Source organism: Astatotilapia calliptera, chromosome 10 (genome assembly GCF_900246225.1).
Source record: "Astatotilapia calliptera chromosome 10, fAstCal1.2, whole genome shotgun sequence".
NCBI classification, from domain to species: domain Eukaryota; kingdom Metazoa; phylum Chordata; class Actinopteri; order Cichliformes; family Cichlidae; genus Astatotilapia; species Astatotilapia calliptera.
This window is the reverse complement of record NC_039311.1, coordinates 1175205-1189995: the sequence shown is the minus strand read 5'-3', so window position 1 is coordinate 1189995 and position 14791 is coordinate 1175205. Positions and strand designations below refer to the sequence as shown.

The 14791-nt window shown below is 45.8% G+C and overlaps 1 protein-coding gene across 2 annotated transcripts in view; it reads right to left on the bottom strand.

Moving 5' to 3' along the window:
- The window catches only part of atp2a3 (ATPase sarcoplasmic/endoplasmic reticulum Ca2+ transporting 3), a 40323-nt gene extending 26163 nt beyond the window's left edge, over positions 1-14160 (bottom strand). For both annotated transcript variants that reach the window (XM_026181199.1, XM_026181198.1), the window contains exons 1-3: positions 13706-14160; positions 3979-3996; positions 3594-3676 (exon numbers count right to left, since the gene is read on the bottom strand). In XM_026181199.1, coding sequence (XP_026036984.1) covers positions 3594-3676; positions 3979-3996; positions 13706-13823 — 219 coding nt within the window. In that variant the 5' untranslated portion in view covers positions 13824-14160. The remainder of the gene's footprint in view (positions 1-3593; positions 3677-3978; positions 3997-13705) is intronic.
- Positions 14161-14791: the final 631 nt, after the last annotated feature.

Below are 14791 nucleotides of genomic sequence, written 5' to 3'. Positions count from 1 at the left end.
GACATTTTACAAATGCCTACCAACATCACACGACGTCCAGTCCACAGCTCCCTGATGAATGCAGACTTAGAACATGGTTTATATCTTTGTCTCAAACTGTGAAATTTTCATTATTATTATTCAAACAGCTGAAACTATAAAATGATAAAGACTCTTAAACAGGCTGCCCTTCACATCAGTGGTCACGGGAAACAATTATCCACTAATAAACACATATTTAACTTTGTAGAAACTTTGAAAAAACTAAACTTATCATTTAGTACCACTCAGTATCTATTAGTCTTTAAAGACACGTCTGTGTGCGTCAGGCAGCTTAAGCATGAAAAACATCCCTGCACTCTGATATTTGTGATCGTTTTTTACCAGATATAGTTCATTGTGGCAAAAGCACAGTCACCCAACAGCTGAGCTGTAGGTCTTTACACATGCACTGTATGTCCAGTTTGTTTCTAGACTACATCGTGCCTTTATGGTTCATTATAAAATAATAACACAATAAGATACCCCAGAGGAACAGAGAATAGTTTTCACATTATTTTATCACTGGTGAGAGTAGAAACTAAAATGTCTGCAGCAGAGAGCAGCACAGACAGCAGTGGGTAAAGTGGATCTATTTTTCGATTATCTGATGGGACTTATCAAAGACAGAGGACAATTTTCTCTGCAGAGTATTAAGAGCCAGCGTATACGTCACGGCAGCCTGAGCTCGGTCGATAGCTCATCATTCCCCATCGTGTGGGACGGTAAATCTCCCTCCTGTCTGAGCGGAGAGTGGAGGGCACCAATGTCAGTCCTCCGAGTATGGATGGCTCAAAAAACCAGGACGCGTTCAGAGAGCGGACCGAGTACCAACGCCCACCTTCACGGCGAGCAGGAGTTCAAAAGCTGGAGATTTCTTTGGCTTTTTGAACTTATTGAGGGATTCTGGTGGAAATTTCACTGCATGCATTTGGCAGTCTGAGACAAAATTAAGCTCAGTTTCACTGATGGGTTTGGAAACTCATGCTCCATCACCAACATCAGCATACAGCTCGCGTTCCTCAGATCCCACACACACAGCGACATGCCACAGAGTTTCAGAAAAGCCTTATTCATAAATCATATTGATCAGAAAGGAGAACTCATGGAACGTCGTGTAGTGTGGCCTTCTGCGCGTCACCTCCTTTCTTTATATTGTGCTTCCAATGAGCCAGACTTTGTCTGAGGGTCGTTCATAGTTTCCTTTGTCTGCCTTTCCGCTCATTTTCAGTCCAGTCAGGAATAAAGTAATTTCCTCGGCATGCTGTGCAGTGTGCCGGGTGAGTGCAAGACAAAAGAAGAGGTGGCAGGGAGGGCTGTGCCGTACCGTCCACGACAGAAAAATGTCATATCACTATATTATTGCGATATCATCAACAGGATGCGTTTATGTTCCAAGACGAGCCCGGGCGTGTCTGAGAGCCGCGGGAGCCGTGTGGAACCTGGTGATGCGTGACCCACACATCGCTCTCCACATGACAGGAAGAGCAAACGGTGGATGGAAAGCACTGAAGTGGTTGCATAGTGGAAAAGCAGGGCTTCGGGCAGCTGGTTAAAAAGCTCAGCCCAGACGGAGAAAACATTTTCAGCTTTGTTGTGTGACAGTACTGCGCAGCTCCTGAGGAGTCACAGGGTTCAGTTACTTTAACAGATATCTGCTGCTTTTACTTTAAATGTGCCCCCAGCTGCCTTTGTGCTGACGGGCACTGTGACATAATGCTGAGTCACTACTATTACACTACCGTGGTGCTGCTGCCACCTCATTTCAATACACACACACTGCAAAACAGGAAGCGTGTCATCACTGACACAATGAAGCTCACTGGAAAAGAAAGATGGAAATGACCTTCGCTCACTTCCACTTACAAATGCTGATGTGTGCAAGCATCAAACAATACTTTCTTAACTTCCACAGAAACATCGTTATCGCACATTTGATGTATCCTAATATCAGGCTACATCTCTCTGCCTAACATCCATCAGATGAACAGTATGTGAAAGTCACGTCCTTGAGAAATGGATAAACAGGAAAAATGCATCTTCAGTTGATCCACCTACTGTTCACTGAAGCCTCATCGGGAACGGCATCAGTGGAAGGGTGGATGTCACGAAGCATTTTATAAGGAAGGGGAAAAGGCTGAGGTATGCCACGTCACACAGGAACTGAGCTGAGAATCAGTGGCAACGTCTGATGGAGCCACGGATCCAAGTTTACATTTTTTGGGCTGAAATCATCGTCAATGTCAATCGTCCGACAGGGAGTCGATATCTACATGGTGGAGGCTGCGTCAGGGTTTGGGGCAGCAGTGGTGTTGGATCCAGATGCAGTTTTCAGTTTTCATCTTGACAGAGAAAAGAAGAAAAAGCAGCCGAGATCCAAAGAAGAGCCTTCAAGAGACCCAGAGAAAAGTACAAGAACACTTCAAGAGTTCAGGCTGTTCAAGAATAAAGACGCACACACCAAATATTGACTTTCCAGCTGTTCCATGCCTGTTTGCACAGTTCAATAAACTGCTGCACCCATTCTCCAAGCACAGTCTAAAGAAATGAGGCTTTTGCACAGTCTGTAACTGTAAGCTGGTGCATAACTAACTGTTTGTGAATTCAGTTCCTCATTTATTTGCTGTACATTAATAGCATATTTTATAAAATGTCCCAACTTGCCCAGTTTCCCACTGGTGCGTCATGGAAAGGAACCAGGGAATCTAATACTGTCAATTTGAATATATTGAAATTAGCAGACAAATAAGTCCGAGATTAGGGCTCAAGTTCAGTCCACTGAGAATCAGCCACACCCTGGTTGTAGTGGAAACATTCAAAACAGCAACAAAACAGCAAAATAGCTGTGAAATAAGAGTTCTAATAAAGTCAACTCTCTGGGCTGGATGACTTTGGATTTCAAGTTGAATCAGGTCACAAGGAAACTTGAGTTTCTGAGCTGACACCACTCCAGGCAACGGTGACACTGTAAAGTGTTCGGGTAGTGTAGCAGTGGAGCAGGTTCCACTATAAACAATCTGGTAAAAGTAAGGAAAGCCTGATTTGCATGAGGAAATTTAAGCCATGCTTCAAAGTCATGGCACCAAAGCCCACGCCTGCACTCCGCGTTTGTCACTAACAGAAGAAACAGTAAAAGATAGATTGGGTCGGTTTTTGTGCCGTTTTCCTACTTTCAGAAACAGCTAGAGCAATTCCATCCCAAGTCACCAGTGCTGTGCTGTAATAGATGGAAAAAGTTATTATGCAGTGAGGATTGCACCACTCCACCCCTCTCTGACCTTCACCTCCCTCAAACTGCAACCGGGGTCACAGTCTGAGGGAACGGGAGCTTTGATTGAGAGTTTTGTTTCCAGTTTGGCACAAGCAAGGAGACTGCACTGAACGCATATCAGCACTGGGTGGAAAAGCCTGCGACAGACACGTTTCCACACAAACTGGGTAACCAGAATCCTAACAGGGGAATAACAGTGCAGTCTATTAGGTGGCGACTTCCTGGACAGTTAGGGTCTCAGATCCCCGAGCGGTACATCTGAAAATGGAGACTGACACATTTTAATTAGCAGGGTCATACTTACAAAGGAGACGCAGGCAGCCAGCAGCAGGATCCTCACCAAGAGGTCTTCAAACTGCTCCACCACCAACTCCCACAGGGACTTGCCTGAAATGTTTAAGTACACATTGCACACCTCGATGCATCACACTTGATTTAACGTTGAAGGCTCTCGCTGTAAAGACGTGTGTCCTGGAAAGACGTGTTGACATTAGCTCTCTAATACTGATAAAACAAGACCAATGCTGTATCTACAGTGTTGTGTGTCCATGGGTGGGTAGCTGCTATAGTGGACACTGCCAAGATTACCCCTCAGTCAACAACAAGAAAGAAAGAAAAGATCCCGGCTCAGGATACTTCATTAAGCACAGAGAGGAGGATCACAGCTCAGTGCAAAAATCAATATTTACCTTCTTCAGCTGGGAGCTCTGTGGATGTCACGCGGTGCAGGTCGTAGAAGAGTCGAATCGGCAGGGCCGAGGCGGAGGAGAAAAACAAGAAGAGAGCAGTTAATACGTTTGATTACCTCAGTGTGACTTTAAGATGCACAGACACGCACAAATTGCTCTGTTGAATTGTTCCGCTTGGTTACGATGATTAAACGCTCCGCGCAGTGAGGCAGGACAGGACGCAATCACACGTCTACTGTTGTGATGACCTGCAAGTCCAATTCTAGGATCAGCCACTCATGGAAGTGCAGCTCGGGATGTTTTGCACAGCGAACCACAGACCACCAATCACCTTTGACTGCTCGTGGTGATGTAACGGCTAACCAGACTCAGTCTCGCCACCTCACAGATGTTTCATGACGAGCGTTTCTTCACTAAGACTGAAAAGCCAAGTTATAAAACTTCAGTTGATATTCTTTTGGAAACCCATACCCACCGCCTGTTAATCAGATATTTCTGAAGGCCCGGGCGACCTCTGACTGACCTCATTATCAAGTCACTGCTGATTGCAAACAGGTTATTCAGTAAGCTGACAGTCGTATATGGGAGACACTTTTTTTGCTCAAAACTAAACTAAATTTTTTAACTAACTTTGTTATAAACGTCCAACCTCATGAATCCCTGCAGCTTCCATGCTGTTTCTGAGCGCGGCAGCAAAGCTCCCGATGCTAGTGTAAGTTAGATTAGACAGAGTGATTGCAATTATAACGAATCTATCCAATGAGCCACTTCAGTTCAGAAATAAGATTAGCTTTATAATAAAGGTAATCTGTGTTAGTTTATCAAGGCAACGGGTTGCTCTCAGCACTGGTGCACATTCTGTTTACTGCACCAAACCCTTTTGTTCATCCACGAGCTAATATCCCACAAAAACAATCACCAAGATTTCAGCACGTTGCTCCGTTCTGTAACATTTTCTTGTCATTTTCAGGCTTAATCAACATTTCAAAGGAGAAATTGTTTGTTTTTTGGCATTCCGACATCCCCCCACGTACATGAGTCAGCGGCAAGAGTAGAAAACACATCAGTCATGTTCTAAAAATGCTCCAATTGACAAGCACTGTTGATCAGTGTCACCACAATGAGACAAAAGCATAGTCGCCGTGTTTGTCGGGCCCATATCGGGTCCAGTGCAAAGTTACGACTGAACAGGTCGGACGTAGCAAACGACCTGAGGATGCATCACTGGACGCGTTTGCTTCGGCGGGATTAGTTATGAATTCTTTCCAGGAGAGTGTGCGTGTTTTCTTACCGACTAAGGGAATCAAAAAAATATTATTCTTTAATCCACTCCTTTTAAGTGAAGCTTTTTCTGCATATAAAATAAGTAAAAGCTTGAATTACAGCCCTCATTACAGAATGACTGTGGAAAAGCAGCTATACTTAGAAGGCAGTGGGCTGCAGCTCTCAATAATAGCAGCATTCTCCTTTAAGCAGTGGAAACCCCGTGTTTCTCTGCATGCTCTGACCACACTGTGCAACACGTGTGTCTAATGTGTAGAGAGGAACTGGAAAGAGGCCGTGACACGAGGCCTCGGCACTCCTTCCACTCGCTGGCGCAGAGAGAAATAAACTGTGTTTTTAGGTGGAGAAGAGATGCTAAAAGCAACCGGGGAGCATGCCAAATTAGATGAAAAGGCTCCTTTATTTACTTTAATAAAACTACACACAGGCCACCACTTCAATGTCCACTTGATAAGGTTTGATAAGGTCAAACATGCAGCTGATCTGTTAGCATTTCTGTATTAGAAAACAACCATCTTGCGGGGGTTGACCCTCACACTGTGGTCAGCTCTCTCCGCTCCACAAAACACCCTCCTCAGACTGTGTATTAATAGCTGATGAGTCACTGTGAATAGCTTTTCTAACCTGCCATCTGAAGGGTTTTCTGAGTGCACTCTGCCAGCAGCAGCAGAAATGTGGAGAAGTGGGTTCTGCTGTTTTCCATGCTCCACCAGTGTGACATAAGCCTCTTTCCCCATAACTGTGCCTCCCCGGTTGTATAATGTTTTTATGGCAGACAGGCTGGCTGTGACCCGACTGCATGAGACAAAGACGGGCTGACTGAAAGGACGAGACAGACACGAGGGTGGGGGATACAGCGAGGAAAAGAGATTGAGGTGTTGAACGGGGTTCCCCGGCTTCCCTCTGCCAAGGATTCCCTCCCAGTCATCCGGGCTCTGTCAGCGCGAGGCTTGCCCAGGCACATTCCTGAATACTGACTTCACCTCTCTCCTCATGTCCCCACAGCACCTCCCCACCTCCTCCTCCCTTCTCCCAGCCCAGACAATGAATAAAAGAGGCTGTTTACGCAGAACAGAAAAACTGAGCAGTGCCTAGAAGAAGGGAGACACTTCCTGGAGACAGTTGCCAACAACAGCAACAGTGAGATGCTCTCTGTGTTCAGAGCATCAGGAAGCAAAGCAGGAAACAGTCCGTCTTTCTTTCTGCACTGCAAACAATCTGCCGATAAAGGATCTCACAGTCCGAGCTGCCCCCCCCCCCCCCCCCCCCCCCTTGCTCTGAGTCCATTAACAAATTACAGGCCCTATCATTAAAACCCCCAGTAAACATCACATCTGAGTGTGTTAAGCAGTGTTAACAAGCCAGAATCCAGGCTGACTTGTGAAAACTACAAACACAACAAAGTTTTCAGCAGTTACCATGGCGACTTGACTCATGAAGACTCCTTGAAAACAAGTGCGTTACAAGGTAATGTGCAAGTGTCTGTCAAAATTGACCAAGAATAACTATTATGCAATCAGTGGGACCTTGATGTAGCATGCAGGCACCAAGCCCCCACACATTCTCATGTAGATAAGCTCACTGCTGGCCTGCTACTAAAACACCATTAGCATGCAGACAAGCAGACACACCTCCGAGCACACAGCTTACAGTCACCCATCGATTGAGGAGGAGCACGGGGGTGAAGGAGAAAGGAGTATGGAGGCAGTGTGGTGAGGCGTGTACTAGCTGAAGGATTCGGCTCCATCCACTAACCCTGAATGCAAAACAGGTCTATAAATAGCATGATGGTAACCCCTAATGATAGCTTCCTACATCCACTAAATGTGTTGTCCCACTGGAAAAGGTCTGAATGCATTAACCGTATCAAATGTGAATGATAAATGTACTTCATTCTCCACCCTAACATCATTATCTCCGCTGCACAGAAAACACTGCAAGTGACTGCAGAACAGACATCCGCAGTCTGATAATGTCAAAGTTTCTCTCCTTTACATAAATATCGACAGAGGGCTTCCCTATTCTGAGGAGCTCATATCGAACTACGTTACGTGGGCGAGTATCAGCGACCATCTTTAGGAATCCCTGACCTCTGCCAGGCAACCCTAAAGATCTGCTACCACAGGAACAAGAGCAGTGATGCTAAAGTTACTACAAGAACATCAAGTCCTCACATACGGCCGATGTTCAGTCATTTAAGCCCCAGAAATCGTTCATAGTGGATTAAAGCTGCTCCGCTCAAACAAAAGAAGATTAAGTCAACACAGCCAAGCTAACTGTGGTGCTTTGAGCTAAACGCCAATGAGAACACGAGGATTCTAGTGTAGCATGCTAATGCTATTTAGCAGCACGCAACAAAGCTGAGGGGAGCAGCTGTTTAGTCAAACAGTGAAAGTAGTCGTAGAGTGTTGGAGCTGCAGAAATGGTGACCGTGTAGTTAGAGGAAAAGTCTGATGACTTCTGAAGTGACAACAACTCAGTTTGAGAGAAGCATAGAAATGTTCACTGGTGACCCAGCCAAAATGTGGCTTTTCCCCAAAATGCAAATTCCCACACAAAGAAAAAGCTAGAAGAGAGGGATTCCTGCTACTGGAACTGGCAACATCTTGTCAAATTTTGAGCCAACCCAAATTGGCTCAATGTCACATATATTTGATTCAGTTATTTGAAACAGTATTGGACCAATTTCTGAAGTAGTGAATCCTTTAGCCTGCAGGCATTCAAACATCAGTGGAAGCACAGCTCAGTTTCTGTAAAGTTTTTATTGCCGGCAAAAATTCTGCTGTTCTTTGAAATATTTCAGGAAAAATCCTGAAATATAAAGTTAGAATAAGTCAAGATTTCTTGAGCAACAAAGGACCAAGTTTTCCCTAACAGCAGAATAAGAACAGCATTAACGTTTTCCCAGTTCACATTATACAAACTTTGTCAAAATAAGTTGGAACAATGGTTTCATTTTGGTGGAAGGAAAATTATATTAACATGCACAGTGGGGACAAAAAGGACGTAGGATGTTCTGCTCAATACAATTTGGCATTAGCTGCGATGATATCGATTAACCGATAGAGTCGTGATTCTTCCCCTGCTGAGCCCACAGAGGAGAAATACCATCAGCTGTCAAAGCTGAAAGGAGATTGGCTCTTTTGTGCAGCTTCTCTCTGAAAGTCTGCGTCATTAGAGAGACTGAATTTAGTTTCACAGTGGAGATTTTCCTCTTTTCGAGCCAGTTACGACATGAGATTGAGGGTAACGGCCATTGCAGCTGTCCATTGGCTGCACTGTATCTGACGTCATCAAAGCTGTGGTCAGGGAAAAAGAGAGCAAGTTTTTTCCCTTTGGTTGTTGCACAAGATAGAGCATGCTGAAATCAAACTGTAGCATCATTCTCACGTTCTAAATGCACGCATGCAAGTGTCCTGCTTATTTTACTGCATCGATCATTTGCACGCCATGCTCGACTGAGCCACAAAAGAGTGAAAGTGCTGATGAAGACCAGAGATACGACATCTATATTTAGGCCTTAATGTAAAGAACACTGCTCTCTAACTGTTCACACCCCACGCACACTGCACACTGCTCTTTCTACATCAGATGCAAGTTTAAATAAGCATCCAATAAAGTGCTTTTCCCCACATATTGCCACTAAGTATCTTCAGCTCTGCTGTCAAATTATAGAGGAAAAGGAAGAGGGCCTGTCAACAGAGCAGGACATGCTTGAGGTGATTAGCAAAGAGCCCGTATCGCGTCAGGGCTCAGAGTTTCCTCTTTAAGGTCACAGCTGTGCAAAGAACCATTTTTCGAACATCTCAACAGGCATCTGGCCACCAAACGAAGACGCTGTGGAAAATAGCCAGAAATCCCCAAACGGACAGACTGAAATATCTGTGTATTTATAGAGTTTCTTCTAGGTTTGGAAACCAGAGCGCCACTTCTGTCCAATCACGTGCCTGATAGATTACAACTTCACTGATGTGAACCCTGAAGCAATGGAAGCCACTGAAACTAGTTGAGCGACTTCTATAGGCTGTGTGAATACTTGTGCCCTAGCATTTGAATATATGCTTAACATTGTAAAAGCCCCTTCTCAGCCATGTCTGTGATCCTGCCATCACACCCACCTGCTAACAGCTCATAATCACAGGGACACGATTGTTCTCGACGTCTGAAACGAACCCCAAACAACTGCTATAAATGCACTATTCTCTTCGAACAGTGTGTGGTTATTTTGCCAAAATGATCGGTAGTTTTAACCATCGTATTCAGAAAGGGCCAAAAACAGCTCCTAAAGCAGGTCTGCCTGTGAAGCCAACACTCTGTACTTCCCTTTCCTTCGTACAGCTCCGTTGTTTGGATTGTGGGCCACACTCTGGAGGGTCACGTGCAAGCTGAGCATGGTTATGGTGACATTTTCTTTTTTATTATATACAATATGTAGACAGATAAGTGATTGAGACGCTGGCTCGATGGATGGGTGCATAAAGTGTTGCTAGTAAAGGGCAGAATCGGTGACTGTAGAAACTACTGCAGTCATTGGGTGGAATTAACACAAAAAGCAAGGACGCTCGTTGCATGTGCGTGCAATCACAACTTGTAGGCACACTCAGCTTCATCACGTTTTACTTACAATACGAATGATTTTCTACATGAACGTTCTGCGGTACTAAACTTGAAACTAACAATTAGAATCACAAACTCATCAGGAAAGTGTTTACTCAGATCACAAGCTTCAGCATCCAAACCAGAGGAGGCGCCCCCTGCTGGCCATTGGCTTCACCTTTCAGACTGGGAACTGCTGCCATCTTTTAGATTCAGTCTGTTATTTAACCATTGATCCAACTGTTAGGTTCTAGTGTTCCAGCCACTAATGATCATTAATTGACATGCAGCTGATTATCCATAACCCACGCTGCTCTTGGACGTCTCTGAATGCTATTTAATGACTTTCATGTGCTCTTTACCTCTTTGTGGTATATTTGAAGGCAGTGTAGGCTACAGCACACGCTCTGCATACTGCCCACACTTTGGAACACAAACTCCGTGCATCTCCTCTGTGGATCGGACCGTGCTGTAGCAGAGCATCCAGGCAACGTGTTAGAGCCTCATGACTCAATATCATGTTAACATAAGGGCTTGATGATGAGTGACACATGCAGGGGTGGGAGGGAAGAAGCCGAGACAAGTGACAAGCTAGAACAGGATCACAGTCCCTTAGAAGGCAGCTGGGCAGGCACACACAGAGCCACTACAACAGGGAAGTGACTCAACACCCCGAAGACTTCAAATTACTTTTCTACAACTTCTCTCAGCCCACACAACACCAACACTGTTACCGCAGTTTAAGTCTCAACTGGACACTTTTCAGTGATCGAGACGCGCTCTGCAAAGCGCCATGGTGAGTGTGCCGGCAGAGAGGAGGAGCAGGAAGCAGCGTGTCTCTCACATTTCAAATGGAGGAGAGATTAAGTCAGGCAGCTTTTATATTGATCTGCAGAACAGGAAGAGAAACAGCCCTGTGTGAGAGCGAGATCCTACCAGAGGAAGCTGTAGTTATTATGTGTGGCAGAAACCAGACTGAAGAAACAGCTTAGATAAAGACAGAATCACCTTAGAATAACAACAACAGGCAGCTTCCATCAGTGAAAGTAACCAAACGCTTTAATTCAAACAACTTCAAAGAAGAGAAGAAGTTCAGTGGCATTCATGACAGTTTATCAATCGAACACTTTCGGTTTGCTGCCACCGGCAATTTGACTCGAAGCATTTCCATCTGCGAGCCAGAAAACGCATGTCATTTTGGACACGGAGCAATGGTGGCGCAATGACACGTCATACCAAGTTGTTTAACCTGTAAATGTTGCACAACTATACTCCAGGGAGTGTCGAGTGACATCCTAACACATTCAGGCTATTCTGAAGGCTCTGCACTTGTGCAAAGTAACTGAAAAAACAGAACCCATAAAGAAAGGAAATAGAAAAGCCTCACACTGTAAATTAGTCACAGAAGGGGCCTTTGTTCCAAAACAGGAGGATATGAATGAAATCTAATTATTTAACATGCTCTGAGTAAGAATCCTTCTCAATTTAAACATCATTTAATATATTCAATTCCTAAGAAGAAGACTGATGCCATGACCACTCGTTCATTCATTCGAGTGTCAGCTACTTTAAAATGTCGGTTTTTTAAACAAAGAAAGTTTAGAGAGCAAACGTGTCGTTTTTCTGACTCTTCCTAACAATGAGTGCAGCACACAATCACTGAGCACCACAAGTGTGCACCCACACACAGGAGAGACAGACCTGCGACTTCCTCTCTCCTGCTGCATCACAATGATGAAAGTGATAAACTGTCTCACAAATTGAGGTGCTTGCAGCGCTCAACAGTAGTTTAGCTGGATGCCTGTAGTGTGCGTCTCTGTGAATGGAGTTGCAAATAAGCGAGCTGCTGCTAGACCATAAACGGAAGGTGTGACTAAAAGGCCAGCTGCCTCCTTTCTGCAGCACAGACTGCTGTGTAGAAAAGGCTCTCTCCATATGTGGGAGCTAATGTTCCAACAAAGCCTGAGGGCGGCTGCTCCGATGGAGCGCGTTTAAAGTGCTGATAGAAAGCTCACCTGTATTTACGTTTCAGCAACAAGTTACAAAGAAAGATGATATAAGTATCAGTAAGGTTTGAACCTGTTGCCATCTACACCACAATCAGGGGAAAAATCTCATACTAGGCCGATATTTAACCTCATGGTGGTTTCCCTTTATTTGTGACCTCCATATTATGCACCGACATAATAGTGCAGGACACAGTCTCATCTCAAACAGCAGAGGCAGTGCAAGAGGATAAAGTCCCACCAGGCCCACGACAGTGTCATCTCGGAGTCAAACAGATCATGTAATCTTCCTAGCGTGTCGTGCCTCCTTACACAGACAGCTGGAGCGACACTTGGACAGCAGCTCGCGTCATTTTCACGTCCTATCTGCCTCCAAACCGAGGCAAACGCTGAGCTCAGACGAATAGTGGAGGATCTCGCATGTTTGGGGTCCCCTGCTAACCAGACAGTGCACACATGTCAGTGGAGGCAAGGTAATCATACCAGCCGCGAGCTGCTTTGAACCAACGTAGCCTGGAACAAAACAGCAAGGCGCATATGAGGCCCTTGCTTCATCTACAAAGTCTGTGGTTTGCGAGCAGAGGGGAAGCAGCAGTTAAGCAGCCGTATATCACTTTGCAGGGACATGCACTAAAATAGTAAACAGACCCGTCAACTCTCCTGCTGTCATTTTTCAACAGCTTTGACTTGGGAAAAAGCACATGATAACCCTTTTGCAGGTAGCCCCCAAAAACTGGGGAAAAAAAGGGGGGGTATTCCCTCCCTCCAGTGTTTCTCTGCAGCGCGCTCACACAAGGCAGGAAGTTCACAGCTCAAAGCGAAAGAGATGTTATCTGTAGCAAGACGTTGCTTTTTTCCATGAAGTCATCACGAGCCCCTGGGTAGAGTCGGCTGGCTGCAACAAAAGGGCTACTGTTCGACTGGCACAATGCGCGGCTCTGCTCAACAGCTTGGCAGCACATGCAAATGACAGGCCAGGAGCGATAGGTGCGTTGGTGTCAGGCCCAAACTCCACACAAAACCACGCAAACACCAGTATGTGTCGGTGCATGTACGCGATGAGGTAGACCTGAACAGGCTTGCTCATGATCAGCATCAGTCCAGCTGAGAGCCTCAATTGAAAGAGGCTTTGACAGGCAGACCTGGCAACCCGGGCCTGGTCCAGTATGTCACTCTGAAACGTTACATGACTTGACCCAGCTACTCCCTCTGTTATCGTGTAATTTGAACTGCAAAGTAGAGGCCCTGTGTAAGAACCACTGTTGAAAGTGAAAACAGGTTGTTCAAGATTTTCAGTGTGATTATTTACGGCACAGACCATGCCCCAAAGCCCGAACTCTGCAGGACAGCCGAGGATGCCCGTCCTCACACAGCTGCGCATACTGTGTCGGTATTTGGTCAGTGGACCCTTCTTTGGTTTTGGTGAGATACAAGCGCGCTGTCTGTCTGCTCACTAAGCCACTTGACATGACTTCAAACCAGACCAGACACGAGGCGACCTCGGGGAGGGGGACTACGACCTCGGGGAGGGGGACTAACTCAAACACAGATGTAGCTGGATTGGTCAGGCTTGCATTACACCTTTCCTTCCCAGACGGGGCTTCTATGTGCTCGCTGCGAGGTGTTTCAACACGGGCATGAGCATCAATGAATGTGCCTCTGACATTTCCACTGACTGTGCGCCTGAGGGAACGGGGCTGTTTTTTACGCGCACGATCTGCCTCAGCATGAAATATAACGGCTGCTGAGGGATTTCCTGGGAAATGAATCGATATACATCATGACACGCAGCAGCCACGAGCCGCAAATTTAAGAGGGAAATGATTTACAGAGCTACTCACCGTTCGGTCCATATTTCTCCAGGTTGGCTTTGACCTGTTCGAGAGTCAGCCCAGTGTTTTCGTTCACACCGAAGTTGTCTAAAACTTCAGTCGCCGATTTAGTGTGCGCATTTTCCATGTTGGTGTGCCGGGCTTAGATGATCAGACAGAAATGTAGTTCAGTCACATCTATTGTGGGAATCGGAGGGTGCGCGTGCCTGGAGGGTGTACGAGCAGTAATTTCCACCGAAGGACGCGGGAGCGGTCGGTCACCTGTCCCCCCCCCCAAGTGAAGAAAACCTCCGGATCCGCGGTTCAGACGCTGCTCTTTCTGTGTTGCTCGACTGCCGCTGCTACTTCATCCCCATCTGAAGGTGTGCTGTGTCTGTGCCGACGCGGACCGCCTCTCGGTTGTTGTGGGCACTCCCTCCTGCCCTCATTGGCTGCGTGTACCTGAGCGCAGACCCCCCCGCCCGCAGCCACCTCAGACATATCCCCTTGAAATAGGACCCGTGCTCCGTGTGGTGTAATGCGGGTTAATAACTTGTACATACTCTGTCATGGTTGCTGCTCCTTGTAGGGGGTTTGTCTTTTTTTTTTTTTGCCTAAACTTCAGCTGCTCATCAGAGGCTGAGTTGAACTTGAACAAGGCGCTGTTCAAAGCGCAGGTTTGAAAGCACAGCACACAAAACTGCTGCTGCTGCGTGTGAGAGACAAGTGCACATAGGAGCCGAAGACTCCTATGTGCAGCTCTGATGCCCGCTGCGCAGTGAGCATGTAGATGCGGTCATTTAGGTTTTTAGCTTAAAGACATGGCTGCCCTGCGCTCCAGGCTCATCCACCGTGGAGCCGAAAGCTGAGATAGAAGAGTGAAACATGTGCAGGTTCATCTGCACATGTTTCACTCCAAAGTTTCTGTTTCACGCGTTGGAATTATTTTTCTTTTCTTTTTTTCTCCTTTTTTTGGAAATGACTGCAGCTCCAACTAATAGCTTTATCAGCATGTTTGGAAATAATTAACTGAAATAGAAGCAGGAGTAAAAAATTAAAGTGTGTTCATATGGATATTAGTTACTACGAGAATGATGAGACAGGAGATAATCTGAA